Source organism: Prinia subflava, chromosome 6 (genome assembly GCF_021018805.1).
Source record: "Prinia subflava isolate CZ2003 ecotype Zambia chromosome 6, Cam_Psub_1.2, whole genome shotgun sequence".
NCBI classification, from domain to species: Eukaryota; Metazoa; Chordata; class Aves; order Passeriformes; family Cisticolidae; genus Prinia; species Prinia subflava.
The window spans coordinates 37670743-37698629 of record NC_086252.1 but is presented as its reverse complement, the minus strand read 5'-3'; the positions used below and the strand labels follow the sequence as shown (position 1 = coordinate 37698629).

The 27887-nt window shown below is 50.3% G+C and overlaps 2 protein-coding genes across 3 annotated transcripts in view; one reads left to right on the top strand and one right to left on the bottom strand.

Annotated features, from left to right (window-relative positions):
* Positions 1-18822, top strand: part of NEB (nebulin) — a 97756-nt gene extending 78934 nt beyond the window's left edge. The window contains exons 124-138 of the mRNA XM_063401043.1: positions 83-187; positions 957-1049; positions 2084-2176; positions 8004-8096; positions 9682-9774; positions 12194-12286; positions 12716-12808; positions 13536-13628; positions 14287-14379; positions 14694-14801; positions 15031-15214; positions 15695-15787; positions 17009-17161; positions 17467-17576; positions 18556-18822. Coding sequence (XP_063257113.1) covers positions 83-187; positions 957-1049; positions 2084-2176; positions 8004-8096; positions 9682-9774; positions 12194-12286; positions 12716-12808; positions 13536-13628; positions 14287-14379; positions 14694-14801; positions 15031-15214; positions 15695-15787; positions 17009-17161; positions 17467-17576; positions 18556-18729 — 1671 coding nt within the window. The 3' untranslated portion in view covers positions 18730-18822. The remainder of the gene's footprint in view (positions 1-82; positions 188-956; positions 1050-2083; positions 2177-8003; positions 8097-9681; positions 9775-12193; positions 12287-12715; positions 12809-13535; positions 13629-14286; positions 14380-14693; positions 14802-15030; positions 15215-15694; positions 15788-17008; positions 17162-17466; positions 17577-18555) is intronic.
* A 1563-nt stretch (positions 18823-20385) lies between these two features.
* RIF1 (replication timing regulatory factor 1) overlaps positions 20386-27887 on the bottom strand; it is a 30331-nt gene continuing 22829 nt past the window's right edge. Inside the window, exons 27-35 of one of the 2 annotated variants that reach the window (XM_063401044.1) lie at positions 27373-27462; positions 27240-27294; positions 23870-26674; positions 23364-23495; positions 22994-23071; positions 22786-22901; positions 22361-22514; positions 21993-22101; positions 20386-21701 (exon numbers count right to left, since the gene is read on the bottom strand). In XM_063401044.1, the coding sequence (XP_063257114.1) occupies positions 21406-21701; positions 21993-22101; positions 22361-22514; positions 22786-22901; positions 22994-23071; positions 23364-23495; positions 23870-26674; positions 27240-27294; positions 27373-27462 (3835 nt within the window). In that variant the 3' untranslated portion in view covers positions 20386-21405. The remainder of the gene's footprint in view (positions 21702-21992; positions 22102-22360; positions 22515-22785; positions 22902-22993; positions 23072-23363; positions 23496-23869; positions 26675-27239; positions 27295-27372; positions 27463-27887) is intronic. The other variant, XM_063401045.1, reaches the window with a different exon arrangement.

Sequence of the window (27887 nt, the reverse complement as noted above, 5' to 3'; positions counted from 1 at the left end):
ATTTTTCACTTTTTTTTTGAAGAAAACTGTGAGGGAATTTGTACAGTGCAAAGTTAACATTTGACATTTTCCCTTCACACAGCTTCAGTATCAGTCAGACCTACAGAACAGTAAAGGAAAAGTCACAGTGGTGCAGGACACCCCAGAAATCCTGAGGGTGAAGGAAAACCAGAAGAATTTCAGCTCGGTATGGTCACCTCTGTCTTCACTCCTCAGCCCAAAAAATTGGGTTTAATATCTTTAATAAAATTACAATTTTTTGGTGCTTCTCCTACAGGGGCAGTAGATTTAGCTGGGCTTTATAAAGCATTTTTCCTGCTGTTTTTTATGGGGGGATTGCCCTCTTTCACAGGCACAGCTGTGATAGAGTTGAACAATGCCTCATTAAATTAATAGAATTATTATCCCTTTCCTCTGTGCTGTTCCCATGCCAGTCCCTCCCTGTCCTGCTGCCCTCGTGCTCTGTGTGCCTGAGTTGTTGCCCAGTTCCTGTTGCCATCAAGTGCCTCAAGCCTCCCGTGGCATTTTGCCTCCAGCACCATTAACAAAGTGGAAAATATTTGTATAAATCAAATTAGAGCAAATAATGATCTTCAATCCTAAAATTAACCCACAAATGTTTTGATTATGGAATTATGGAAGGGGTGGAAGGGACCTACAACTCATCTTCCTCCATCCTGCCATGGGCAGGGACTCTTTCCACTAGACCAGGAGTATTCTACTGAAACCTATTTGGTAATTTGATTTATTGTATAAATTATCTTCTACTTAAAGAGCATTAAATATAAAAAATCAGCTCTTTTTTTTTTCCCCAAATGGTGCTCACTTTGGACACCTTCAGAGAGGCAGCAGAGTGGATCCTCTCAGCTGCTCTGTTGTGTCCAAATTCAATGTCTGGGAGCAAGAATGTTGTGGTTTGGATGCTTAACCTTGTTGTCTTCATTCTAAACGCTAAGATTTTGTATAAAGAAGATATTGGAACTGGAACCACAATTGAAAAGACCCCAGAGATGCAGAGAGTTAAACGAACCCAGGATAATATCAGCTCGGTATACAAGAATTGATTTTGAATACTCACTCTACCTCTGCTAATTCAACGTGAAATAATATTTTTTTTATCTTTTTCTTTTCTTTACATCTTGCTAACAGTGGTTTGGCAATAACCCACCCAGTTCAGGGTGACTTTCTGAAAGGTTCTGCCCTTCCTTGTTACTTTAACAGTAACCTCTCTAATGATTAACATTCCATTTCTTACTCACAACCCCTTTCTAAACCACAAAAGCTCTTGCTGTCAATTTGATCTCATCCCAGATACAGTTTGGACAGAAAAAAAGAAATCTTTAGGTGGGAAGGGATGTGTTGAAATCATCTGTTCCAGCCCTGGGCTCAGCTTTAGGATGAGTTGAGGTTTGAGGATCACAGGACGAAGATTCCACAACCTTTTCCAGGGTGGGACCATCTCCCAGGAAAATGTTTTACTCTGCTCAGACTGAATTTTCTAGTGGTGATTTTTTGGTTTGTTGTGTCCTGGCAAACTTGGATGTTATCTAAAAGGTCACAGCACTCTAAAATTGAAATAATTTTACCTATTGATTTTATTTCAAAGCTCCTAAACCTCCTCCACACTTTTTTTTGAATAGTGGTGTCATTTAGTGTCATGCACTAACACTGCAGCCAGTTTGTTTATGCAGAATGTGTTAAAAATGTTTGAAATGTTCTTGTGAAAGGCTTTTTTTGTTGTTAGCAAAGCAGAAATGCAATGGCACCATCCCTGCTGGAACGCTGTGTGATGATTCCCACCTCTGTTAAGCAGGAGGGATTCTTACACATCCCAAATTCTCCTTTGCTTGGTAGAAAGGCAAAATAATATCAGGTTTAAAGGAATTTATCTGGTTTTATAAAACCCTTTCAGTGCCATTCCCAGTGACCCAGCAGCTGGGATGGGTCACAGATTCCTTGGGAAGGTGCTGAAGTCCTTTAAACTTCCCCTCTCCACGAGATCAGAACGAAGCTCTTTAGGAACCTTTGCAAGCTTTCCTGTAAACCCTTTCCCTCTCCCTGATTCCTGTGCTGGAATTTGCAGGTGAAGTACAAGGAGAGCATTGGGAAAGGGACCCCCATTCCCGACCTGCCCGAGGTGAAGCGCGTCAAGGAGACCCAGAAGCACATCAGCTCGGTAATTCCCTGTTCCCTGGCAGTGTCCCTGTTCCCTGGGAAATGTCCCTGTTCCCTGGGCAGTGTCCCTGTTCCCTGGCAATGTCCCTGTTCCCTGGGAATGTCCCTGTTCCCTGGGAAATGGCCCTGTTCCCTGGACAATGGCCCTGTTCCCTGGACATCAGCTCCGTAATTCCCTGTTCCCTGGCAGTGTCCCTGTTCCCTGGGAAATGTCCCTGTTCCCTGGGAATGTCCCTGTTCCCTGGACAATGTCCCTGTTCCCTGGGCAGTGTCCCTGTTCCCTGGACAATGTCCCTGTTCCCTGGGAATGTCCCTGTTCCCTGGGAAATGGCCCTCTTCCCTGGAAATGTCCCTGTTCCCTGGACAATGGCCCTGTTCCCTGCACATCAGCTCGGTAATTCCCTGTTCCCTGGGAAATGTCCCTGTTCCCTGGGAAATGTCCCTGTTCCCTGGGAATGTCCCTGTTCCCTGGACAATGTCCCTGTTCCCTGGGCAGTGGCCCTGTTCCCTGGACAATGTCCCTGTTCCCTGGGAAATGTCCCTGTTCCCTGGGAAATGTCCCTGTTCCCTGGGCAATGTCCCTGTTCCCTGCACATCAGTAATTCCCTGTTCCCTGGGAAATGTCCCTGTTCCCTGGGAAATGTCCCTGTTCTCTGGACAATGTCCCTGTTCCCTGCACATCAGCTCGGTAATTCCCTGTTCCCTGGGAAATGTCCCTGTTCCCTGGACAATGTCCCTGTTCTCTGCACATCAGTAATTCCCTGTTCCCTCGGCAATGGCCCTGTTCCCTGCACATCAGCTCCGTAATTCCCTGTTCCCTGGGAACTGTCCCTGTTCCCTGCACATCAGCTTGGTAATTCCCTGTTCTCTGGGCAATGTCCCTGTTCCCTACATTTCAGATCCATAATTCCCTCTTTCCTCCCCCCTGCTCCAGCCTTTCCTCTTGGGAAAGCTCCAGCTCTCCCAAATCCCTGTAACCAGCAGCAGGAAAATGAAATACCTGAGTTTTACAGGGATTATCCCAGTCAGTCGCTGCCTGTGTTCCCTCTGTGGCCTTTTTTGAACACAGAGAGAGGAACAAAAGTTACCCAGGTTATGTGTTGAAGTTTGGCTGGGAAAAAAGAGGATCAGGAAGACAGAACTTTGAGGAAAAAAATCCAATTGGTGCCTTTTTGTATGATAATTACAGGGGAAAACAAAACCTTCCCATATCCAGTCAATGCAAATTTCACAGCTCACTTATGGAAAAACTGAGTTGTTTTTCCAAATGATTCCTCATTTTTTCTAACCTTCTCCACAAGTTGTTTTCTCTTGCTGTAATTGATTTATTTGTTTCAATTTGTTTCACCTTCACCAAGCAGTGAAGGTTTTTTTGTTCATTTGTTTTGTGCAAGTTTTGTTTTGGTACAAGGATTTTCCTACTTGCAAGGAGAGCTGTGAGTGCACTTGTCAGGCTGGGGTTATTCCACAAACATCTCCTTTCATGAAAAATACAGTTTTAAAAAATCAAATAACTACTGGTTAAATTAAACCTTTTAACATGAGTGGTGGCAGTCAGTTATTGGTTTCCTAGAGACTTAGCCCAAAGTAAAACAGTGGTACAAACAAACAGAAGTGAAAGTTAATAAAGCCCACAATGAAATCTTCATGCACTGAACAATACCAGAAAAGGTTAAGATGTTTATTAATCCCATAAAGAAATGCTGGCTGCTGAAAAGTAATTCTATTGTATTTCCTAAACTAAAATGAAAAATATTCCTCTCAGGGTGGGCTCAGCAGAATATTTTAATTTGTGTCCTTTAAATGAAGACACATTGAAGGGAAATGACTCTGAGCTGGTGCTGTGCTGATGAAGATCCCGAGGGATGGAAATTGTGTTTTATTTCTGTATAATCCCAGTTTGTGATCCCAGTGAGGAGCTCAGGGGGGTCTGACCCTGCTGGTGCTTGTGTCCCACAGGTGTTGTACAAGGAGGAGCTGGGCACAGGCACCCCCACGCCCGTGACCCCAGAAATGGAGCGAGTCAAACGCAACCAGGAGCAGATTAGCTCGGTATTTCCACCCTGCAGGAGTTATAACAACGGGAGGTTGTTATAATCCTGTGCTCCTAACACCCTAACCTTGTTCTTCCTCAGGGGTTTAGTCCTGGCTGTGCCCCGGCAGGGGTTTAACTCATTGGGCTTCCACTGTTTGTGCTTTTGGGGGATTGACACCTTCACGTGCTTTTCTTCTAAGAACAAACCTCCCTGAAAGTAATCCTGGCATTTCCTGGGCTAAAATGGGCAGCAGAACATCCCTGTGGAGTTGTGGTGTTTGTGTTACCCTGAGCCTTCATCTCCTCTCTGCAGTGACCCCTTCACAGAATAATCCCCCACAGCCTCTTCCTCTGTCCCTGCCTCTGGCACGAATCCCAAGAGATCCCAATGCTGAACACAATCCCATAACAAACCATGGGATCCTAACACTGAACACAATCCCATAACAAACCATGGGATCCTAACACTGAACACAATCCCATAACAAACACTGAACACAATCCCATAACAAACCATGGGATCCTAACACTGAACACAATCCCATAACAAACCATGGGATCCTAACACTGAACACAATCCCATAACAAACCATGGGATCCTAACACTGAACACAATCCCATAACAAACAGTGGGATCCTAACACTGAACACAATCCCATAACAAACAGTGGGATCCCAACAGTGAACACAATCCCATAACCAACAGTGGGATCCTAACACTGAACACAATCCCATAACCAACAGTGGGATCCTAACACTGAACACAATCCCATAACCAACAGTGGGATCCTAACACTGAACACAATCCCATAACAAACCATGGGATCCTAACACTGAACACAATCCCATAACAAACACTGAACACAATCCCATAACAAACCATGGGATCCTAACACTGAACACAATCCCATAACAAACCATGGGATCCTAACACTGAACACAATCCCATAACAAACCATGGGATCCTAACACTGAACACAATCCCATAACAAACAGTGGGATCCTAACACTGAACACAATCCCATAACAAACAGTGGGATCCCAACAGTGAACACAATCCCATAACCAACAGTGGGATCCTAACACTGAACACAATCCCATAACAAACCATGGGATCCTAACACTGAACACAATCCCATGGCAGTGTGATCCTAACTCCGAACACAGTCCCACGGCAGTGGGATTTGGTGGCCCTGGCCCGTGCTGAGCGGGCCTTGGTGGCCCTGCTGTTGTCCCTCACAGGTGTTGTACAAGGAGGGTTTAGGGGCTGGCACTGCCACGCCGGTGACGCCGGAGATGGAGCGGGTCCGACGGAACCAGGAGCACATCAGCTCGGTACTGATGGACCTGCACCCCTGCTCCCCTCCAACCCACCCCCTTTGTCCCCTCCCTGTCACCTCCTCGCTGGGCTGGGCCAGCCCTTCCTTCATCACATCCCACAGCCCCGGCAGGATGCTCACGTTTATATTTTCCCTTCATTTGACTTGTGCTGTTGTTTTCATTTTCCCCTCGTTTTGACTCGTGCCGTGGTTGCAGATGGAGATTTTATCCTCAGCCCCGGCAGGATGCTCACGTTTATATTTTCCCTTCATTTGACTTGTGCTGTTGTTTTCATTTTCCCCTCGTTTTGACTCGTGCCATGGTTGCAGATGGAGATTTTCTCCTCAGGAATGGCAGCACTGGGGCAGGGTGTTCTGCTCCCCCAGGGAATGTTCACTGTGGTGTTGGCACTGCCCCTCAGGAGCTCTGTCCACCCTTCCAGCACCCCCAGCCTCGCCCCTGCCCATGGAAAGGGGCTCCCAGCCCTTCCCAGGGCACAGGGAGAGCTTGGGCTGGAAGCACAGGGGGGTCCCTGCCTGTTCCTGCCCTGCCGGGCTCTGCTGTGCCCCAGGGTCCTGGTGGGGAGCCCAGGTGCCATTCCCAGGTCCTGGCAGGGAGGGGACACCAGGAACATCCAGTGGAGGTGGGAAAACTGCAGGAGTGAATTCCTGTCTGGAATTCCCACTGCTGTCACATCCGCTTGGAAGAGCACCGTGCCACCACCTTGTTCTGAGTTCTGGTTCAATTTGGGGAATTCTCTGCCCCAGTCCCACTGGAATTCAGCCCTGAATTTTAATTTTTGTAGTTCTGTTTCAGTCTGTGACCCGTTTGGGTCTCTGTCCCCAGTCCCACTGGAATTCAGCCCTGAATTTTAATTTTTGTAGTTGTGTTTCAGTCTGTGACCCGTTTGGGTCCCTCTGTCCCAGCCCCAGCTGGGTTCAGCCCTGGCACAGGGCACTGGGGGCACTGCCCAGCCCCGCTGGCATCCTCAGCACAGCTGGCACAGCTGGAGCTGCCGTGGCTTTTCTTCCCTGCAATCTCCAGGTGCCTTGGAATGTTCCAGCACCTCTGGCCCTGGTGGCAGCATCACCACCTGCTTATTTTCCTTGAGGGTTCTTCGCTAAGCTTTGACCAAAGCAAAACTCTTTTTTTTTTTTTCACACTTTGCAGTTTCACAATATTAAATTATTTCTCTTTTCCTCTCTGTCCTCTCCCTTCCATTTTATTTTATTTTATTTTATTTTATTTTATTTTATTTTATTTTATTTTATTTTATTTTATTTTATTTTATTTTATTTTATTTTATTTTATTTTATTTTATTTTATTTTATTTTATTTTTTCATTTTATTTTTTCATTTTTTTCATTTTATTTTTTTCATTTTATATTTGAAACTTTTTATCTTATTTCATTTTATATTTTACTTTATTTCATTTCATTTTATATGTCATTTTATACTTTATTTTACTTTATTTATTTTTCTAATTAATTTTATTTCATTTTATATTTTATTTTATTTTCGTTTTTTATTTTATTTATATTTTATAATTTTTATATGTTTTATATTTTATATTTAATTTAATTTAATGTTTAATTTTATATTTTATTTTATTTTATATTTTATTTCATTTTCTTTTTCATTTTATGTTTTATGTTTTATGTTTTATATTTCTATATTTTATATTTTATATTTTATATTTTATATTTTATATTTTATATTTTATATTTTATATTTTATATTTTATATTTTATACTTATTTAATATTTCATATTTTAAAAAAATATTTTATTTCATTTTCTATTTTTTACTTTATTTCCTTTTATATTTAATTTAATTTCATATTTTCTTTCATTTCGCTTCATTTTCTATTTTATTTTCCCTTTCCCACCCCCTGTGCCCACAGGTGTTGTACAAGGAGGGGCTGGGGGTTGGCACCCCAGTTCCTGTCACTCCTGAGATGGAGAGGGTCAAACGCAACCAGGAGAATTTTAGCTCGGTATCTTTTCATCATTTCAGAAACCCCTCAGTTCTGTGTAACGATTTAACAGCTGCAATTTAAATCCTCTCAAATTAACTCGTAAAAAATCCCCTTTCTGCTCTTACGTTTTTAGGCACTATATTTTATGTACTTATTTTTAAAAATATTTTCCTTATGATTTAACACTGGATATTTCATGTGCATTATTTTTTCCTGAAGTGTAAGCTAGTTTGCATTTTTAAACCCATTATTTTAAATAATTTGCTGAATTCCCTTCCTGTAATCCTTCATTCCTTTGGAGCCTATCCAAGCAGTTGGATTTCTATCCCCAGCTGAATTTATCACAATTAATAACTGATTTATTCTCCCTAATTTTTCCTGCTTTCTAGCACATTCAGTGAGCATCAAACTGCATTAATTCCCTCCATCAAATGCAGGTTTTTCTTTTTATTTGTTTATTTTTTCCCTCTTTTTGACTGCCCTGTTGCCCCACAGGTGTTGTACAAGGAGGAGCTGGGCACAGGAACCCCCACCCCTGTCACCCCCGAGATTGAGAGGGTCAAACGCAACCAGGAAAACTTTAGCTCGGTATTTCTGAATTCCAAAAGCCAGAAAACAATCCCCTTTAATCCATTTTCAAATGATCTTAACCCCAAAATAATGGATTGACACAAGAACATCCCATTCCTTTGTTTTGCGTTTCTTCCTCTGTAATCACTGACGTACTTTGATGAGTTCCATCCCACTAATGAGTTTTGATTCCTTCTTCCCATCTTCTTCCCACCACATTTTTTCTGGTCTGCTTTTCCTTTGATTAATCCCTCCAATCCTTCAGTATTATTTTCTTTCCCCTGGTTTTCCCGTGTATAAAAATCCAAACTGCTCCTTGCCTGACCCGAATCCGTGCTGTGATCCCTGAGCTGCTGTGCCGGGGTGACATGGGGAGAGCAGCTGGAATTGCTGCCTGGAGTCCTGGCTGGCTTTGGTGCCTCTTCCTTTGGGTTTGGTGCCTTTTCCTTTGGATTTGGTGCTTTTTCCTTTGGGTTTGGTCCTTTTTCCCTTGGATTTGGTGCCCTTTGGATTTGGTGCCCTTTCCTTTGGATTTGGTGCCTTTTCCCTTGGATTTGGTGCTTTTTCCTTTGGGTTTGGTGCTTTTTCCTTTGGATTTGGTGCCTTTTCCTTTGGGTTTGGTGCCCTTTCCTTTGTGTTTGGTGCTTTTTCCTTTGGGTTTGGTGCCCTTTCCTTTGTGTTTGGTGCTTTTTCCTTTGGGTTTGGTGCCCTTTCCTTTGGGTTTGGTGCCTCTTCCTTTGGATTTGGTGCCTCTTCCTTTGGGTTTGGTGCTTTTTCCTTTGGATTTGGTGCCTTTTCCTTTGGATTTGGTGCCTTTTCCTTTGGGTTTGGTGCCCTTTCATTTGGGTTTGGTGCTTTTTCCTTTGGATTTGGTGCTTTTTCCTTTGGGTTTGATGCTTTTTTCCTTTGGATTTGGTGCCTTTTCCTTTTCCTTTGGGTTTGGTGCCTCTTCCTTTGGGTTTGGTGCCCTTTCCTTTGGGTTTGGGATTTGGTCCTTTTTCCTTTGGGTTTGGTGCCTCTTCCTTTGGGTTTAGTCCTTTTTCCCTTGGATTTGGTGCCCTTTGGGTTTGGTGCCCTTTCCTTTGGATTTGGTGCTTTTTCCTTTGGGTTTGATGCTTTTTCCTTTGGATTTGGTGCTTTTTCCTTTGGGTTTGGTGCCCTTTCCTTCAGGTTTGGTGCCATTTCCTTTGTGTTTGGTGCCCCTTTCTTTAGGAAATGTGGCAGGGATGCACTGGAGGTGTTCTGGGGGTGTTGGAATGTGTGGAAGGGTGAGGGAAGGGCCACTAAAAACACTAGAAATGTTTATGTATGTGATATATAGTATATGAAATTAGATAAAATATAAAATTGCATATCAATTGATTAGTATCTAGTTTATATATAATATATAATTATGCATAGTAATAATTTATATATTAATATATTCCTCTTTCCCAATATCCCACCTAAACCCACCCTCCTTCAGCCTCAGTCCTGGCAGCATTTTAAATGAGTTTTTTATTCCTAGGGATTTTTAAGCCCAGGACGTGTCAGAAGCCCCTCTCTGATGCTCTGGCTGCCTTTGGTGCTGCTTTAAATCTGTTTTTTGCCCGTTGCCCCACAGGTGTTGTACAAGGAGGAGCTGGGCACAGGAACCCCCACCCCTGTCACCCCCGAGATGGAGAGGGTCAAACGCAACCAGGAACACATTAGCTCGGTATTTCTGAATTCCAAGAGCCAAAAATAACAATAATCAATCCCTCTTAATCGATTTTAAAATACTTTTTAACCAACAAAACAATATTCTTGTTTCCTTATAATCGACTTACCCAAAAATAATATCCTGGTCACTCCCAGAATTTTTTTTCCTTTGTAATTGTTACTTACATTGTTCTTATTCCCTTTATTTTTAATTACATCATTTTAGTAATTGAATCCCAGCTTAATTGGAGTGTGACTGCCTTTTTTTTAACTCTTAAAATCCCATCATGTTTTCCTTAATTAATCCCAAAAATCCTTTTTTTAACTCGTAAAATCCCACCATATTTTCCTTATTTAGTCATAACAATTCCATTGTAATTCTTAAAAATCCACCATTTTCCTTATTTAGTCCCAGCATTCCATTTTTTTAAACTCTTAAAAGCTTGCCCTGTTTTCCTTATTTATCCCCAACAATCCTTTTGTTTTAACTCTTAAAAACCCACCCTATTTTCTTTATTTAGTCCCAACAATTTTTATGTTTCTAACTCTTAAAATCCCCCGTTTCCTCTATTTAGCCCTAACAAACCTTTTTAAAACTCTTTAAACCCCACCCTGTTTCCCTGATTTAGTCCCTTTAGTTCCCTTTAGTTCCGCGGGGTGAATTTTCCCGGTGTTATCCTGGGGAATTAAACCTCGCCGGGCGGGCCCGGAGGGATGCGGGGGATCCAGCGGTGCTTTATTTGTATTTCTTGCCGCTTTCACCGCCTTTATCGCCCGCGTTTATTTTCCGTGCCGCGTTTCTCGCCCGGTCCTGCCGAGCAGCGCCGCTGTCGGGGCGGGATCCCGCTGTCCCCGCCGCTGTCCCCGCCGCTGTCCCCGCCGCGGTTTTTACCCTCCTGTCCCCGCCGCTGTCCCCGCCGCTGTCCCCCTGTCCCCGCCGCTGTCCCCACTGCTGTCCCCGCCGCTGTCCCCGCCGCTGTCTGTCCCGCTGTCCCCGCCGCTGTCTGTCCCGCTGTCCCCGCCGCTGTCTGTCCCCCTGTCCCCGCCGCTGTCCCCGCCGCTGTCCCGCTGTCCCCGCCGCTGTCTGTCCCCCTGTCCCCGCCGCTGTCTGTCCCTCTGTCCCCGCCGCTGTCTGTCCCGCTGTCCCCGCCGCTGTCTGTCCCTCTGTCCCCGCCGCTGTCTGTCCCCCTGTCCCCGCCGCTGTCCCCGCCGCTGTCCCCGCCGCTGTCCCCGCCGCTGTCTGTCCCCCCTGACCCCGCCGTTCTCCGCAGGTTCTGTACCGGGAGCCGCCGGGCTCGGGCACCCCGCTCCCGCTCACCCCCGAGCTGCAGCGGGCCAGGCGCAGCCAGGATCTCCTCAGCTCGGTACCGTGGGCACCGGGAGTTCTCCTTTAACCCCACTCTGCCGCCAGCCCTTCACCTTCTTTAAATTCCCAATTCCTCTCCTCATCGCACCTAATGGACTCAGAAACGCCTCTTACACAAACACCTCGCTGTGTTCCCGACCTCCCACCTCTTCACCGATGCAATAATTGACAGATATTGACGTCTTTCTGAATTATTTACAAATGTTTTTGCGGTTCTGAATAATTCTAACCGTTTTGTTCCCTGTTCTGACTTCCCTTTTTATGGTTTTATTTTTTAATATCTGAACTTCTTCGTGCCTTGCTTTAACCGCGGATGAGGGAGGGTGCGACTCGTCAGGAGGATGCGGGGAGGGTTCAAAGCTCCCGTTCCGCAGGAAATTCGGGATTGAGTGAATCCCGGGGGAGCTGACGGGTCCGGATGGTTTCTTGTTGTGCAGGTGTTGTACAAAGAGAGCGTGGGGACAGGGACCCCCACTCCTGTCACCCCCGAGATGGAGAGGGCCAAACGCAACCAGGAGATTTGCAGCTCGGTACTTTGCCAAGAGCAAAACTTCCCTTTTAACTCTTTAAACCCAGAGTTGAGACCTTTTAACTCTTTGGAAGCCCTTTTTAACCGTTTGGAGAAGGATTTGTCCCAAAATAACTCCGCTGCCCCTGCTCCAAGCGGCTCAGAGCAGGGCTGGCTCCTCACTCGCGGCTGTCTCAGGTTGAAATGTTAACTCGGCTCAGTTGATCTCGGTTTTAAGAGTGATTTTAATGTCCTGTTCTAACCCTAAACCCGCTGGAACTCCCCTCCTTTTCTCTGCAGTGCTGCCATCTCTTTTAAAGCAGTAAATTGAATTTTCTCGCCGTGCTCAGCGCCTCCAGCGGGATTTTGTGCTCTTTGGTGCGGTACTTACCCCATTTATCCCCAGCGGTACAAGCCGGGCTGCCAAACTCCTCCTCTACTAAAACCGCGCCCAGGACCTGCTTTAAACCCACCCGGGGAATTAAATCCGAGGCAAAAGGGACGTGTGGGGAGAGCTGTGACTGACCGTGCCTTCTCTGGCTCCTTTCTCTCGTCCCGCAGGTGTTGTACAAGGAAAACATAGGGAAAGCCACCCCCACCCCCGTCACCCCCGAGATGGAGAGAGTCAAGCGCAATCAGGAGATCATTAGCTCGGTACTTGCGCCAGGAAAAGTTCCTAAAATCCGCAGTGAAGTGTTTAACCCGGCTGGAGCATCAGCAGCCCGTGCTTATTAACCCCTGGAACGCCCTGCCCCGGCCCCCTGCTCGCACACACCCTGCGCCGGCTTCCCCTTAACGCTGCCCCAGGCAGGGCTGTACTAGAAAAAAAAGAAAAAAAATCCCTTTTTGGGATGGGTGTTGTTGTCCTGATTGAATTTTTTAACCCTTTCTTACTCCACCTGTGCTTTGACGCCGATGGTTCCAGCCAGGGCCCGTCCCACATTAATGACAACGCTCCGATTCCTCCTCTGTCCCAGCCCTAACTCAGTGTAAAAAAAGCTGTTTGTCTGTTCTGCTTTTGGGATATTTTTTGTTTTCCCTTTCCTTTTCAATGACGTTTGGCTCCTCCCTTGCATCCTGTAGGTTTTGTACAAGGAAAATGTGGGGAAGGTGACCCCGACCCCCATCACCCCCGAGATGGAGAGAGTCAAACGCAATCAAGAGATCATTAGCTCGGTACCTTCCCAGAAATTGCTGGTTTCCTTTGTGCTTCAACTTAATCAAGTAACAGCCTAACTCCCACTCAGAGCTGGTTTTCATTTGAAAAGAGATTTATTTCTTTTTTTTCCTGCACATTAATTGCTCCTTCTAAACCCAAATTACTTCAGTGTTAACGGTGTGATCCAGAATTTCAGGCCTTTTTTACAACTTGGTTTGTGAATTTGTGGGTTCTATCCAGACCATCTCAAGAGTTTGGATCCCTTGGTGGGGATCAGGGAATGTTTGGGTTGGAAGGGACATGGAGCTCATTTCATTCCCTTACCTCCCACTAGCCCAGGTTTTCCAGGGACATTCAGGTTTCCCTCTGTGTTTATTGTTTCACCTTTTCATTGGATTTTCAGGCGGATTTGACTTCAGGGAAAAACACCCATCCCTGACATCATTATTTGGGGCAGTGTGGCAACGAAACTTCCACCTTCCTCCCCCAAAAATATGAGGAATTGCTTCAAATATAGATTAAAAAAGCAGACAAAGCATTTCTTAGACAGCTTTTTAGAGCCCCTGGAGCCACCCAGCACCTGGATAGAGCCCCTAACCCAAATCCCAGTTTCCCTCTCCCCGTTCCTCACCCCTCCCGGCAGCACTAAACGTTTGAGGGTTTGAAGTCTGGTAACAAAAGCAGATTTGTGTTCCTGGTGCCCGGGGGTTGTTTAAGAGCCCGGGGGCCGTTCTGTGTCCGCAGGTGTTGTACAAAGAGAACGTGGGGCAGGCGACCCCCACGCCCGTCACCCCCGAGATGGAGCGGGTCAAACGCAACCAGGAGCAGATCAGCTCGGTATTCCTGAGGGAGACCCCTCCCAAACCCCCCACTGCACTGCCTAACACCACAGGATCTCCCAGAGCTCTTCTCAATAACCCCACTCTGCCTGGTTTTATTTAACCCTCTAATTTTTTCTTTACAAAGTCACCTCTTGAGTACTGTAATTTTAAATGATTTTTTTGGTGTTTAACTCGTTAATACGATTTTTCCTGACTTTTTTTTGTTTTCCTAACGGCTGGTGTTGAGTGTGAGCCCAGTAACATCCCCGCTGTGGGTTCTGCCCTGGTGACTGGGTTTTTTGTGGTCTGTAGGTTGCATACAGGGAAGGTTTAGGGAAGGCCACTCCCAGCCCGGTCACTCCGGAGATGGAGAGAGTCAAGCGGAACCAGGAACAGATCAGCTCGGTACCTTGTGTCCAAAATAACCATCCTCAGCCAAACTCCACCTAATTCAGCCTCGTTTTCCCAGTTTTCCCTATTTTTGCCTACTTTCGGTTTGATTTTTGGTTTTGTTTTTTTTTAAATTTTTTTTTGACCTTTTGCCAATAACGTTTCAGCCGCTTGGTTTCCCGAGATCTTTTCCACTCTTGCAGGGCTGAGTTTGCTTGAACATTAACCCCGCTCCCAGGAAAAGCTGGAATTCTTCCAGCCCGAGCTGTGTTTGTGCCCTGCAGGTGCTGTACAAGGAGCACATGGCCAAGGGAACCCCGACCCCGCTGACCCCCGAGATGGAGAGAGCCAAGCGCAACCAGGAGAACATCAGCTCGGTGGGTGAAACCTGGGAGGGGAACACTCAGCCCTGAAACCCTCCCTCAGCCTCAGGGAGAGCTCTGGAAGGACGTGGAACCACAGGGAATTCTGTAACTTTCTGGTGCAATCAAATATTTTTGTGATGAATTGGGTTCGCTTGGGGGTTTTTAAGTGGTTGAATTTCAAATTACTGGCGTAACACTGAGGTATAAAATTATAGTTCTTCAGCAAGAGTCACTTAGAAAAGAATGTATAAAACTCTGGTTCTGGCCCCTCTCCTGGCTCTTCTTTGCCAGCCTGAGGTAACTCCTGTCCTCCTGCTCCCCGGCAGGTCCTTTACTCCGACAGTTTCCGCAAGCAAGTCCAAGGAAAAGCCGCCTACGTCCTGGACACCCCGGAGATGCGGCGCGTGCGGGAGACCCAGAAACACATCTCCACTGTAAGAGCACTTCCAGAGGGGTCCTTCCCCTGGGGAGGCACTTAAACATAAAAATAACCCTGCCTGGCAGCAAGGACAACGTGTCCACCAGGTGGGGTTACCCAGGTCTTTAGTGCTAAAGAGGGTTTGGGATTAGGCCCTCCCAGGATTGGGAAAGCCAAAGTTCAGGAACTCTCCGTGCTGGAAAAGCCCCTGAGGGAACAGGAATCACAATCCTTTGGAATTGCAGGTGAAGTACCACGAGGACTTTGAGAAGAGCAAAGGGAGCTTCACGCCCGTGGTGACCGACCCCATCACGGAGCGCGTGAAGAAGAACATGCAGGACTTCAGTGACATCAGCTACAGGGGCATCCAGAGGAGGGTGGTGGAGATGGAGCGCAAACGCGTGGACCAGGACCAGGAGAACCTGACAGGTCAGGAGGCCTGGGCACTCCAGGGCTTTCATTTGTGCTCAGCCACTTCAATTCCAGTTTGTCACCTGGAGATGTTCTCATCCAGGCCCTTTTGGAAAATGTTCTCTCCTGACAGCTGTAAATGACCCCTGACCTGCTGTCCCCACCTTGGGAATGTCACCCTGCATTTATGGTGCTTCCATTTTTAACTTAATCTCTATGGAAAAGCCTAATCTGTGCTGCAGAACTGAGAAGCAATAATATCTAAAACAAGGGTGATTTTTCAAAGAATTCCAGACTGGTTTGGGGTGGAGGGACATTAAAGCTCATCCAGCCCCACCCTGCCATGGGCAGGACACCTTCCACTGTCCCAGGTGACTCCAAGCCCCAATGTCCCCCCTGTCCTTGGTCACTCCCGGGGCTGGGGAGGGCACAGCTCCTGTGCTGGTGTCCAGGCCAGGCTGCTCAGCCTCTCCTCAGGAAATGCCATTTTCCCTGCAGGGCTCCGGGTGTGGAGAACCAACCCCGGCTCCGTCTTCGACTACGACCCCGCCGAGGACAACATCCAGTCCCGGAGCCTGCACATGATCTCAGGTGTGTCCCACAGGGGAAAAATGGGATTTAAACTCCTGTGAGGGTGCTGAGAGACCCCAGGGGATACAGGGGACAGAGGAGAAATTGGCTGTAGCTGCTCCTCCCCAGCATAACTTATGTTCAAAAAATACATTGTTAATCTTCTAATCATAAAATGATCCAGCAGAGGCAGGAGGAGGATTGTTTATATGATCCACAGCTGCCATGACACAGCCTGTGCTTCCTTTTGGAGTTACTGAGCAGAATGTTCTCAGTGAGCTTTTTTTTAACTCCTGTCTGAGAGGAAAAGTACCTGGATGGTAGAAAACCATGGGGATGACTCAGTGCTGTGTCAGGAAGAAAATCACCAGATAATTAGAATAAAAATTCTGGAAGCAGCCAGGACTAAGAGGAAAAGAAGCTGGAGAAAGGCTAAAATACTGTGAATATCGAGGAGCAGGACTTCAGCATGGAATACCTCAAAAACCACTGGGAAATCCCACTATGGAACCATAAAACAATACTGGGGTGATGGAAAAGTTGAGCTTAGCAGGGCTGGGTTCTTTGAGGTCTCAGCTCTGGGGTTGGTGGCTCTGAGAACCTCAGGGTGGTGACTCTGAAAGCCCCAGGATGGTGGCTCTGAGCCCTGGGGTTGGTGACTCTGACCCCGGGGTGGTTACTCTGAAAGTCCCAGGGTTGGTGACTCTCTGAGAGCCCCAGGGTGGTTACTTTGAGCCTGGGGTGGTGGCTCTGACCCCAGGATGGTGGCTCTGGCCGCGGGGAGGTGGCTCTGAGCCCTGGGTTTGGTGACCCTGGGAGCTCCAGAGCAGTGACTCTGAGCCCAGGGTGGTGACTCTGGGAGCCCCAGGGTGGTGGCTCTGGCCACGGGTTGGTGACTCTGACTGCGGGGTGGTGGCTCTGACCCTGGGGTGGTGGCTCTGGCCGTGGGTTGGTGGCTCTGACCCCGGGTTGGTGGCTCTGGCCGTGGGTTGGTGACTCTGACTGCGGGGTGGTGGCTCTGAGCCTGGGGTGGTGGCTCTGGCCGTGGGTTGGTGACTCTGACTGCGGGGTGGTGACTCTGACTGCGGGGTGGTGACTCTGACTGCGGGGTGGTGGCTCTGACCCCGGGTTGGTGACTCTGACTGCGGGGTGGTGGCTCTGACCCCGGGTTGGTGGCTCTGGCCGCGGGTTGGTGGCTCTGGCCGTGGGTTGGTGACTGTCCCCGCTGTCCTGCCGCCCCAGTCCAGGCGCAGCGCCGCAGCCGGGAGCACTCGCGCTCCGCCAGCGCCCTCAGCATCAGCGGCGCGGCCGACGAGAAATCGGAGCCGTCGGACGGCACCGACCAGCGCCTGTCCTACTACAGCAACGGGGGCTTCTTCACTGCCACGGCCACAGGTACGGCCCGGGACAGGGCCAGCTGCTCCTGTGCTCAGCAGCGCCCAGGGCCAGGAAAAAACATCTCCAGAGCGCTGAGCTGGGCACAAGCCACAGCTGGAAATGTGCATTTTAAACTGACTGCCCTATCCCAGTGGCTGATCCCTGATCTTTATCCACACCAGCTCCATCACAATCCCATAATGACCCCACACAATGACCTTTATCCCAACCAGCTCCATCACAATCCCATAATAACCGCAATGATCTTTATCCCAACCAGCTCCATCACAATCCCATAATAACCCCCTTTCCTCCCTCTGCAGTGGGCTACAAGCAGGTGAAGACCATTGAGCTGCCACAGCAGCGCTCGTCCTCGGTGGCCACCCAGCAAACCACGGTGTCCTCGGTGCCTTCCCACCCCTCCACGGCTGGGGTGAGTAACCCTGGAGGATCCCCGGGGTGAGGACACAGCCCAGGAGGGAATCTGGGCACCTGCAGGGGTCACAGCCCACGGGGAGCACTAATTAACAATGTTAATCCAAGATTGGCTTGGTGACAGTCCAGCCCATGGGGCTGAAGCTCTGTATGGAACCAGGTGAGGTGTGACAGTGACAGTGACTTAAGGGACAGAGCCTCCCCTGTGCCTGGGAGCTTTGAATGAGCACCTGAGAACTTTGAACGAGCTCTTTTTCCTACTCAACACTTGAAAATTCAGGAGAGGGAAGAAGTGCTCATTCAGAGATTGCCCCTGGAGTAAAGGACAGTGGGAATGGCATCGCCTCCAAAACCTGCTGGGAGGCAGCACCTGCCGTGTGACACTTGGAGCTGCTGGTGCCCAGGAGCCCCCTGGGGACACTGCTCAGGCTCGGTGGCACCAGCACACGCAGGGCATGTGGCACTCAGGGACCCGAGGTGCTCAGGGGGGGAGAAGGATCCGCAGCCCAGGAGCTCTGAAGGAGCAGCCAGACCCTGCTGTGACACCAGTGCCCAACCCCTGGGGTGTGACCATGTCCCTTGGTGTGCCTGCAGAAGAATTCCAGGCCATGCCAGACTTTAACTGTGTCCCTTTCTGTCCCCTCTGTGGCTGCTGGGGTTTGACCACGTCCCTTTGTGTCCCTGAAGCCATTCTGTCCCCTGTAAGGCTTTGAACATGTCCCTTGTGTCCTTTCAGAAGAGGTTCTGGGCCACATCAGGGTGTGACCATGTCCCTTCTGTCCTCTGTAAGGCTTTGACCACATCCCTTGTGTCCCTGCAGAAGTCATTCTGAGCTCTGTCAGGGTGTGACCATGTCCGTGCTGTCCCCTGTCAGGGTGTGACCCTGTCCCCGTGTCCCCTGTCAGGGTGTGACCCTGTCCCCGTGTCCCCTGTCAGGGTGTGACCCTGTGTCCTTTGTGTCCCTTGTGTCCCTGCAGAAGACCTTCCGGGCCATGTACGACTACACGGCGGCGGACGCGGACGAGGTGTCCTTCAAGGACGGGGACACGATTGTCAACGTGCAGGCCATCGACGAGGGCTGGATGTACGGCACGGTGCAGAGAACCGGCAAGACCGGCATGCTGCCCGCCAACTACGTGGAGGCCGTGTGAGCCCGGCCCGCCCCGGGCTGGGACAGCTCCCCGGGGTTGGGACACCTCCCCAGGGCTGGGACAGCTTCCCTGGGGCTGGGACACCACCCCCGGGGTTTGTGACACCTCCCCTGGGGCTGGGACACCACCCCCGGGGTTTGTGACACCTCCCCTGGGGCTGGGACACCTCCCCGGGGCTGGGACAGCTCCCCGGGGTTTGTGACACCTCCCCTGGGGCTGGGACACCTCCCCCGGGGCTGGGACACCGCCCCGGGGTTTGTGACACCTCCCCTGGGGCTGGGACACCTCCCCTGGGCTGGGACACCTCCCCTGGGGCTGGGACACCACCCCCGGGGTTTGTGACACCTCCCCTGGGGCTGGGACACCTCCCCTGGGCTGGGACACCTCCCCTGGGGCTGGGACACCACCCCCGGGGTTTGTGACACCTCCCCTGGGGCTGGGACACCTCCCCTGGGCTGGGACACCTCCCCTGGGGCTGGGACACCACCCCCGGGGTTTGTGACACCTCCCCTGGGGCTGGGACACCGCCCCGGGGTTTGTGACACCTCCCCTGGGGCTGGGACACCTCCGTGGGGTTTAGGACATCTCCCCGGGGTTTAGGACACCTCCCCCGGGGCCCCCTCAGCCACAACAGATACCTGCAGAACAAAACACACCTGGAATATTCCACCACGTAGCTCTAAGCTCGTCCTGCCCTTTCTCCCAGTGCCAAACACTTCCCAATGTTTGGAATTTCAAATGTTTCACTACACATCTCCAAAATTCCGTCACTAAAGGCTCACACACACATTACATGATTGATTCATTCTTCTCAAAAAGAGAATGTTTCTGGGCTCTTCTGAAATGTTTGGATCTCTTCACTTCCTTTTCCATTTAAAGCTTTGTATTTCAAACCAGTTTATTTGGGGAGGGAAAAGCAACCCCCCCTCTGCTCCTGCTTGCTGAGCTCTCGTGGATGTGTTCTGCCAAGTCCTGGGGGCAGAAGCTGCGATTTCTGTAAATGAGTGATGAATAAAGCTGAGGTTCCTGCAGCATGGACGGGTTCTGTGGTGCTGGAAAAGGGAACTCATCCCACAAACTGCTGAGGGCACAAGGACCCAGCTCTGGGGTGGTTTCACACTGAACATCATCTTCTGCTTCATCTGCTGCAGCACCCGGCAGCAGCCACTGCACAGGGAAGAAGGGAACACAAAAATCCCTGGATACGGGGTCCCAGAATAAATCCAAGGTACCAGCAGGGGCTGCAGCATCAGCCCTGAGGAATCCAGAGGGAATTGGCAGCCTGGAAGGGAAATGTCCCCCCAGGGCAGGATCCAGGACTGCAGGCCCTGGAGCTGGGATCCAAACCCCGTCCCTGTGCCAGGAACAGCCTGCCCAGGGCAGGGCTGCAGAGCTGAACTGTCCCAAGGAGGCAGATCTGGAACCAAAATAACTCAGAAGAGCAGGAAAACCCCCAGAGCTCCCTCCTGCTCTGTCCTGGCCCTTTTCTCCATGTGACACAAACAGGGCAAAACCCCCCGAGCTCTGCAGATGCCACCCTGTCCTTGGGGACCTGCTCCTCCCTCCCACCAGCACCGAGGACATTCCAGGGCCATCCCAGCCCTGGGAATCCAAATATCAGAGAAAAAGCCCAGAAACCACCAAACCACGACCAAGTTTGGGAACTATTTGCTCTTTTATTTGCCCATGTAAAAGTTCTAAAACCACCTGCAGCAGTTCCTTTCAATAAACATCCATCTGGGTAGCAACGGTACAATATATACAGATCAGAATTCCAGAGGGAAAACCCGGGAATCCTGGCTGGTCTCCAAGAAGCAGCAATGCAGTCCATGCAATTAAAACTCCATAAATTATTACCCAACATCTGCTGTGAGTCTGTACACAATATACAAAGAGCTCTTGTCCAATCCCTCCATTTCCCCGTGGAAAAGTCTTCCCACAAGGAGAACTGCTGCCAGCAAAGGCCATGGGACAAAGCCTGGGGGGCTCTGCAGAGTCTTTCACCTGTCCAAGCTCATCTCCTCAGCACTCCTTAGCTCGAGTGGTACAAAAATACATGGAAAAATAGATCCAGTACAAATGCCAGGCTCTGCTGGAAGGAATGAAGCCCAGCTCACCCCACACGTGCTGCCAGAGCTGCAGCAGCTCCCGAGGAACAGCAGGGGCACAGCTGGCAGCTGCAGCTCTCACCCCACAGCAAGGGTCTGCAGCAGTAAGAACACTTTGGATTTGAAAAAAAAAATAATTTAATTACTCTGTTGGTTTGGTTTGTCACAGTCTTTGCTATTGCACAGCTTTGTCAGGTTTTCTTTCACTGCCTGAAAGAACGATGCATAGCAATCCCACAGAAACACCTCTGCCAGGGAGGGAAGAGTCCCACAAATCAGGGGTGGGGAAAAAAATTCAACAAAAAAAAAAAAAAGGAAAAAAAGGGGGGAAAAAAGGGGAAAAAAAGGGGGGGAAAAAGGGAAAAAAAGGAAAAAAAAAGGAAAAAAAAAAAGGAAAAAAAAGGGAAAAAAAAGGAAAAAAAAAAGGAAAAAAAAAGGAAAAAAAAAATCATGGAGGTGTTAAAAAAATATCCTCTAGGACAAATGCAGATTGAAGGAGTAACTGAGCAGTAAGGAAACAAGTGAGGGAAGTGTTGCAGCCAGGTCCTCCTGCTGAGCGTGGCTGCTGCTACTCGGGGCCGGGGTGGGGCGGGGAGTGCCAGCGGGCCCGCAGCGCGCCCAGGACCAGCGCGCCCATCCCCGCCAGCCGCTCCTGCATCTCAAACAGCTCCCGGCCCGAGTAGCCCCGCAGGTCCTGCGAGCTCAGCTGGGCTGCCAGAGCCTGGATCTGCCCCGGGAGATCCGCTGGGGGCTGCCCCGGGGGCTCCGCCGGGATCCGCCCCGGGGGCTCCGCCTGGACCCGCTCCTGGAGCTCCGCCGGGGGCCGCTCCCCATTGCCGCCGCCGCTGCCCGGGTCTGCCAGATCTGAAAGGAGAGAGGGGCAGGGAAATGCCAGTGGAATTCCTGATGGGAATCTTGTGTACAGGATCGCATCCCTGAGCAGCCCAGCGAGTATTTGCTCCATGGGAAACATTCCCAGTAAAGGGACTCCACCCTTCCCCTCCTCGGGGTGAGTTCTGCAGGGTTGGAGCAGGAGTGTAAGAATAAAACAAAACCCAAAATGAAAACGAAAGGATGAGGTGCTGCCAGCAGGGGAGAATGAAGACAGGACAGCAGAACCCTCCAAATCCAGAGCAAAAAGCCCCCAGGAGGTACCTGCTGCAAGCTTTTCCTCATCTCCACTGAGGGATTTCTCCTCCACGTCATTCCCAGGCTTCTCAGCATCTTCCAGCACCGTGCTTTCCTCCAGCGCTCGAGATCTTACCTGGGCATTTTTGGAGGAGAAAAAACATTTTTAGATTGAAAAACCAAAGATTAAATTACACGGTGAGATATATTTTAACCTCATAATAAATCCAATCACTTTTCCTGTTAATAATACTAGTTTAACCAAGCCACCTGCATCTTGAATTCAGGCAGGGTCAGGTTTCAAAGTGCCGTTTTTAATGAAGGAAAGAAGACATTGTTCCTCCTGCAGTTAACCAGATCCACACTGCCTTCCTGGGTGCCAAACTCCCCCTCACCTGCTGCTCGTGGTATCCCTTCAGAGCTCTTTTGACATTGGACACCTTGGGGGAGCGGATGGGCAGAGTTTTGATCTCCAGAGCTGTCAGAGTGCTCAGGTCTCCCACGGTCTTGATGTTCTTGGCTCTGATGAGCTGCCCCAGGCCCCTGGCACTGCAGCAGGGAGGGGAAATGGGTTATTGGTGCAGAATCAGGGAATATCCAGAGCTGGGAGAGACGCACAGGATCAGCAGCCCAACTCCTGGCCCTGCACAAACTCCCCATCCCTGGGGTGCCTTTCATCAAAGAAGAATTGAAGAATTCCAAAATGGTCAAGTCTCTTCCTCACTCAACCAACCCCAACCCTTTTAAAGAATTCTGGCCAAAGTTCTGGTTTTGTGGGTTCAATAAGGACTCAATTTTCTACTGGCAAGAAGCCACTCACCAGATGTTGGATGTGATCTGAGGTAAAATGACATCCACAGGGGCCTTGCAGCCAGCCAGGGCAGGATACACGAACTTGGTAAGGCACGGCAGAGACTCCTTGGCCATTTCTGTGATCTGGGGTAACACAGGGCAAGTGTTAAACTGACTGCCACACGCTGAATACAGGGAAAAATAAATAGAGAAACATGAACCAAAGCACTTCTTACTAAACACTTCTTTGAGCTCTTAAATTTAAGGGTACGAGATCCTGGGGACAGAAATCCTTTGGTTGGAGTGGTAATGTGCTGGATAGAAAAAGAGGAAAAAAATATCTCAGGGTGGTAGGAATTCAGTTAACAGCAGGAATTCAGTTAACAGCAGGAATTCAGTTAATAGGGAGATTTTAGCCCCTGAAACCTCAGAGTTGAGTTCAGAGTAACAGAATGGGTCAGGCTACAGCAGTTTTGTTTCTTACACTTGTGATCCTCAGCTCTTACAGCTGTGTGTGACTACAAACATGCACCAAGGCCATGCTATTTATCATAAATACACAAATACTTGGGACACACAGGATACTGTACAAGGATTTACCCTGACCTGCATGTTAGAGAGGATTTTAAGACTCCTGGAGGAGGGTGAGGAATGGGATCTGATGACAGGACTCCTCCTGTCGATGTCGTCTGCCAGCCCCTCCTGAAAAATGGGATTTGCAAAGGAGACTCGGCGGATCTGAGGAGAGAAGGAGGTTTCAGAGTGGGAACTCAGCCCAGCACAGCCTGGTGCAGTCTGAGGAGACAAAAAATCCACTTAGGAATCACTGAAGCTCTTGAATGACACAGGGAATGTTTCAGCCAAGGACAGGCTGTGAGGATTCCCAAAGGAATCTCTGTACAACCCTGAGGATGCTGCTCCTGGTTCTGCAGTGACCCAGGCAGCAGAACAGACTCTGGTGCTGTTTCAAAATAAAACCCCTCACAATGCAAATCTGTCAATGCTGGCACACTCCAAACCCAAACCTCACCCTCTCTGTAAGACTACCCACAACAGAAACCAATAATTCCCCAGCTTTGGAATGATTATAGCACACAACTCCCATGGAATACCTTATTGGCAGGCGACAGGGAATCATCCTCCTGGCTCCTTTTGACGCCTCTCTTCAGGATGCTGGTGGAGGGGGAGGCTGAGGGGGACCACGTGCAGCGGGCCTGGAGGCTGGTGGGGCTCTCAGCCACCTGCACCGAGGGCTGCCCTTCCACCTTCAGGGGGGAATCCTCACTCACACTGCCCAAGGCTGCGTTTTCAGGCACTTTGATTTCAGTGTCCACCAATTCCTCCTTCATCTCTTCATCTGCTGCAACAACACAAGTTTCTCCAGCAGAGTTCTCAGCTTCTCCTTTACTCTCCTGATTTCCTTCCAGCTCCTTAATCTCCTCCTCCTCAGGTTTGCTGTCAACACTCAGTTCCTCAGGCATCTCTTCCAGCTGCCCATTTTCACTGATTTCTTCCTTTTCTGCTGCTGCTGGTTCCTCCCCTCGGTCCCCTGGGCCCAGGCAGCTCTCCCTGGGCTCTTCAGGAACGCTCTCAGGCAGAACCTGCTCCGTTTGCTCCCTCTGCTCAGCAGGCTCCTCCTTCACCTCCTCCATGGACTCGGTGGTTTCAGCTGCTGACCCCTCTGGGTTCTCCCCCAGCACGTCCCTGCCTCCCTGCAGGCTCTCCCCAGCCCTTCCCTGGCTGTCCAGGCGGGAGGTGCCGGGTTCCTTGGGAGGGGGCAAAGGGGTGCTGGTTCCACACGGAGCCAGGGCCCAGCTCTCCTCCAGGTCTGAGTGACCAGAGCCATTCCCGGGTGTCTGGACCGGGGCGATCTCAGGCTCCTCCAGCTCAGGAGCTTTCTCCTTTTTGGACTCGGTGAGCTTTGACTCAGTCACCTGCTGCTTTGGTTTTTTAAAGCAGCAATCACAGCTCTTGATTTTTTTCACCCTTTTGCTTCTCTTGTTCTGGCACTCGGGGCTTTGCAAAGGGGAGGGCTCAGCACCTGAAACATTTGCTGCAGGTGCACTGTCCCCGATGCTGCTTTGCTTCTCCTCCTGTTTGCTCTCCTCTGCTGCTCTCCCGTCCTGCTCAGACACACGGGGGCTGCTGAGGGACTCCATGGATGCATCAGCCTTGTTCTGCCCCACGCTGGTGTCCTGCACAGCCCCTGGGCTCCCAGAGCTGCCAGACCCCACAGCCTCTCCAGCAGCTGCAGGAATTCCCTGCTTTTCCAGGCCACCTGGTTCTGCTGGCATTGCAGCCCCCGTGCTGGCCTCAGGTTCAGCTCTCTTTGCCTCTGGTGCACTCTTGGTTTCATTTCCCTGGGAAGATCCCTCAAGGCTCTGGCTCCCTGCCTGTCCCTCTTTCAATTTACCCTCCAGAGAATTGCTTCTGCTCCTCACTTTCACGGGTTTTTTCTTCCTTGTGCTCTCCTCCTTGCCCTCAGAGCTGTCAGCCTCGGAGTTTTCTATGCTGGACAGCAAACCTTGGGAAGATCTCCTGGTGTGGTACCGTGGGCGCTCCACCTTCTGCCCCGCTGTGCCCAGGCTGCCCTGGCCCTCCCCCTCGGGCCTGGGGGGATCCTCTGCCCTCCTGGCACCTCTGCCCCCCTCCTCGTCCAGGCCCCTGCCAGCAGGAGAGTCCTTGGAGCTCCAGTCCTCTGCCACTCTCTCAGGCTGGCTGCTCTCCTTTGTGTTTTCTGTCGTTTTCCCAGGAATTCCTTTCTGCTTTTGGGATCCGTCACCTTTCCCCTGGGACAGCTTCCTCTGCCCAGCTCTCTCCTCCTCTTTCCTCCTGTCTCTCTTTGGGGGCCCCTCCTCCTTGTCCTGGCTGCCCGAGGAGCTCTCCAGAGCCTCGGAGCGTCTCCTGGCGGAGCGCCGGAGCTGTTTCTGCTGAGAGGACACTGCTGGCCCCTGGCTCTCATCCCCGGGGGCCTGCTCAGGGCAGCTGCTGCTGTCTGGGGGGGTGTTTTCCTTGGAGTCCATGTCCAGCCCCTGGGCCTTTTCCGTCTCTGCCACCGCATCCTCTCCCCTCTGGTCTGCCTCCGTGGGGCGCGGGGCCTGGGGCTGGCTGGGCAGGGCCTGCTCCACGTCCTGCCCTGCAGAGCCCAGCTCGGCGCTGCTCTCCGGGCTGTCACAGCCCTGGGGCTCCTCGGGCCTGCTCAGGGGCTTGGATCTGCCCCCCTGCAGCTCCATCCTGCTCTGGCGCCGCGTCACCCTGCGCCCGGCGCCCGCCTTGGCCCGCGGGGCGCTCCTGCTCTCCTCTGCAGACCTCTCTGCCCTGGCCCTGCTGCCGCTGCAGAGCTCCTGAGGGGCTGCCCCGGGAGTGCTCCTGCTCTCCTCTGCAGACCTCTCTGCCCTGGCCCTGCAGAGCTCCTGAGGGGCTGCCCCGGGAGTGCTCCTGCTCTCCTCTGCAGACCTCTCTGCCCTGGCCCTGCAGAGCTCCTGAGGGGCTGCCCCGGGAGTGCTCCTGCTCTCCTCTGCAGACCTCTCTGCCCTGGCCCTGCAGAGCTCCTGAGGGGCTGCCCCGGGGGCGCTCCCAGGCAGCTCCAGCACGGAGCTCAGGGGGGCTGGGCTGGGGGTCCTGGGGCTCTCTGCAGCCCCGAATCTCTCCAGGGTGATGAAGGACTGGCGCCGGCTGACGGGCTGCGGCGTGCCCGAGATGATGTCGCTGGAGGCTGAGCTGCTGCTGACACTGGGGCTGTCCTCCCTCCCTGCCGGGGCCTCCTGGGACGCTGCTCCCTCAGAACTCGTGTCCGGTGCCTCTCCCGTGGATGTTTCCTCTGGGATCATCTCGGCTGTGTCGTTTTTGGCGTCCCCGTCGCTGCTGCAGGCTGGGCTCTCCTCTGGGTGACATCCTTCACTCCCCGCCTTCTCCTCCTGTCCCAGAAATATCAACAGCAAAAGGTTTGTCCTAGGAACCAACTGCAATGGCTGTACTTGTCCTGTGAATATAATATAATAATCCTCTACAGCTCTGGTTCAGTAAAAAACACACCCAACAAGGTTTTTCTAATCCTCCGAATCATTGTTTTCCATAGTTACAAAAGACACTTTTAAAACCATTTAATCCCCAAAACGTTTGAAGTTTTGCTGTATTTTACCTGCTCTGATTGGCACCACAGTCAGCACAGCAGCTGTTCAGCCAATTCCTCTCCAAAAGGAATTCAGGGTTTACAATCTTTACCCCAATAAAATATTGTGGCAGCACAGGCACGTGAACGATCAGAAACTGCTCCTCACCTAAATCCTCCCATTTTGACAACAAATACCCAATGACTTCCTGGCCTCCCAGGAATAAAACACAAAAAGCAGAACACAGCACTGCAGCGGTGTTGGATTTTCTCTCACTTGGTGCTGAGAATGGAAAACAAACCACAGAAGCTCTGATGGTGTGGTACAAACCCCGACTTTAATCACCATTAAAGAACAAGAAATTAATTACCTGAGGCTGGTTTGCAGTGTCCTCTTTGGCATCTTCTACCAAAGGTGGTGCTTCCCTGGAAGAGAATTTCTGCCGTCAGTGCTGCTGCCAAAGGAGACTCCTTCAACGAGCACAACTGGGCACTGGCACTTACAAGGAATCCTCCTGGCTCTGGGTGTACTGGGAAAAGGAGGTGGAGTCCTGGGACGCGTCCAAGTTGTTGTACATGGCAGGAATATCAGCTCTGCAACAGCACCAGAATGGGAGTCAGACCCTTCTCTGGAATTTATTATCTCCTTATTCCAGGGCCATTATTTTCAGTTGTATTGAATCTTTGTTTTTGGGGAATAAAAGCTGTGATTGGGATCCCACTCTGCAAGGAATTCACCACAACCCAGAGGAGCTCCTGCCACACGAGTCCTGCTTACACTGCTTTTGCTGCCTAAGCACACAAAACACTCCAGTCTTATTCTCTCACACTAAAAAGAGGATAATTTTAAAGATTCTTTTGCCATTAAGACGAGTCCTGGGAATATCCTAATTCCTGACATGCTGCTGACTCAAGAAATCCTTTCCCCAGATCGTTTTACCCAATCCTTTCATTTCCATGATTTATGAAAAATGACATTTTCTTTCACACTGCAAGTGAGTCACAAAGTAAAAATCTAA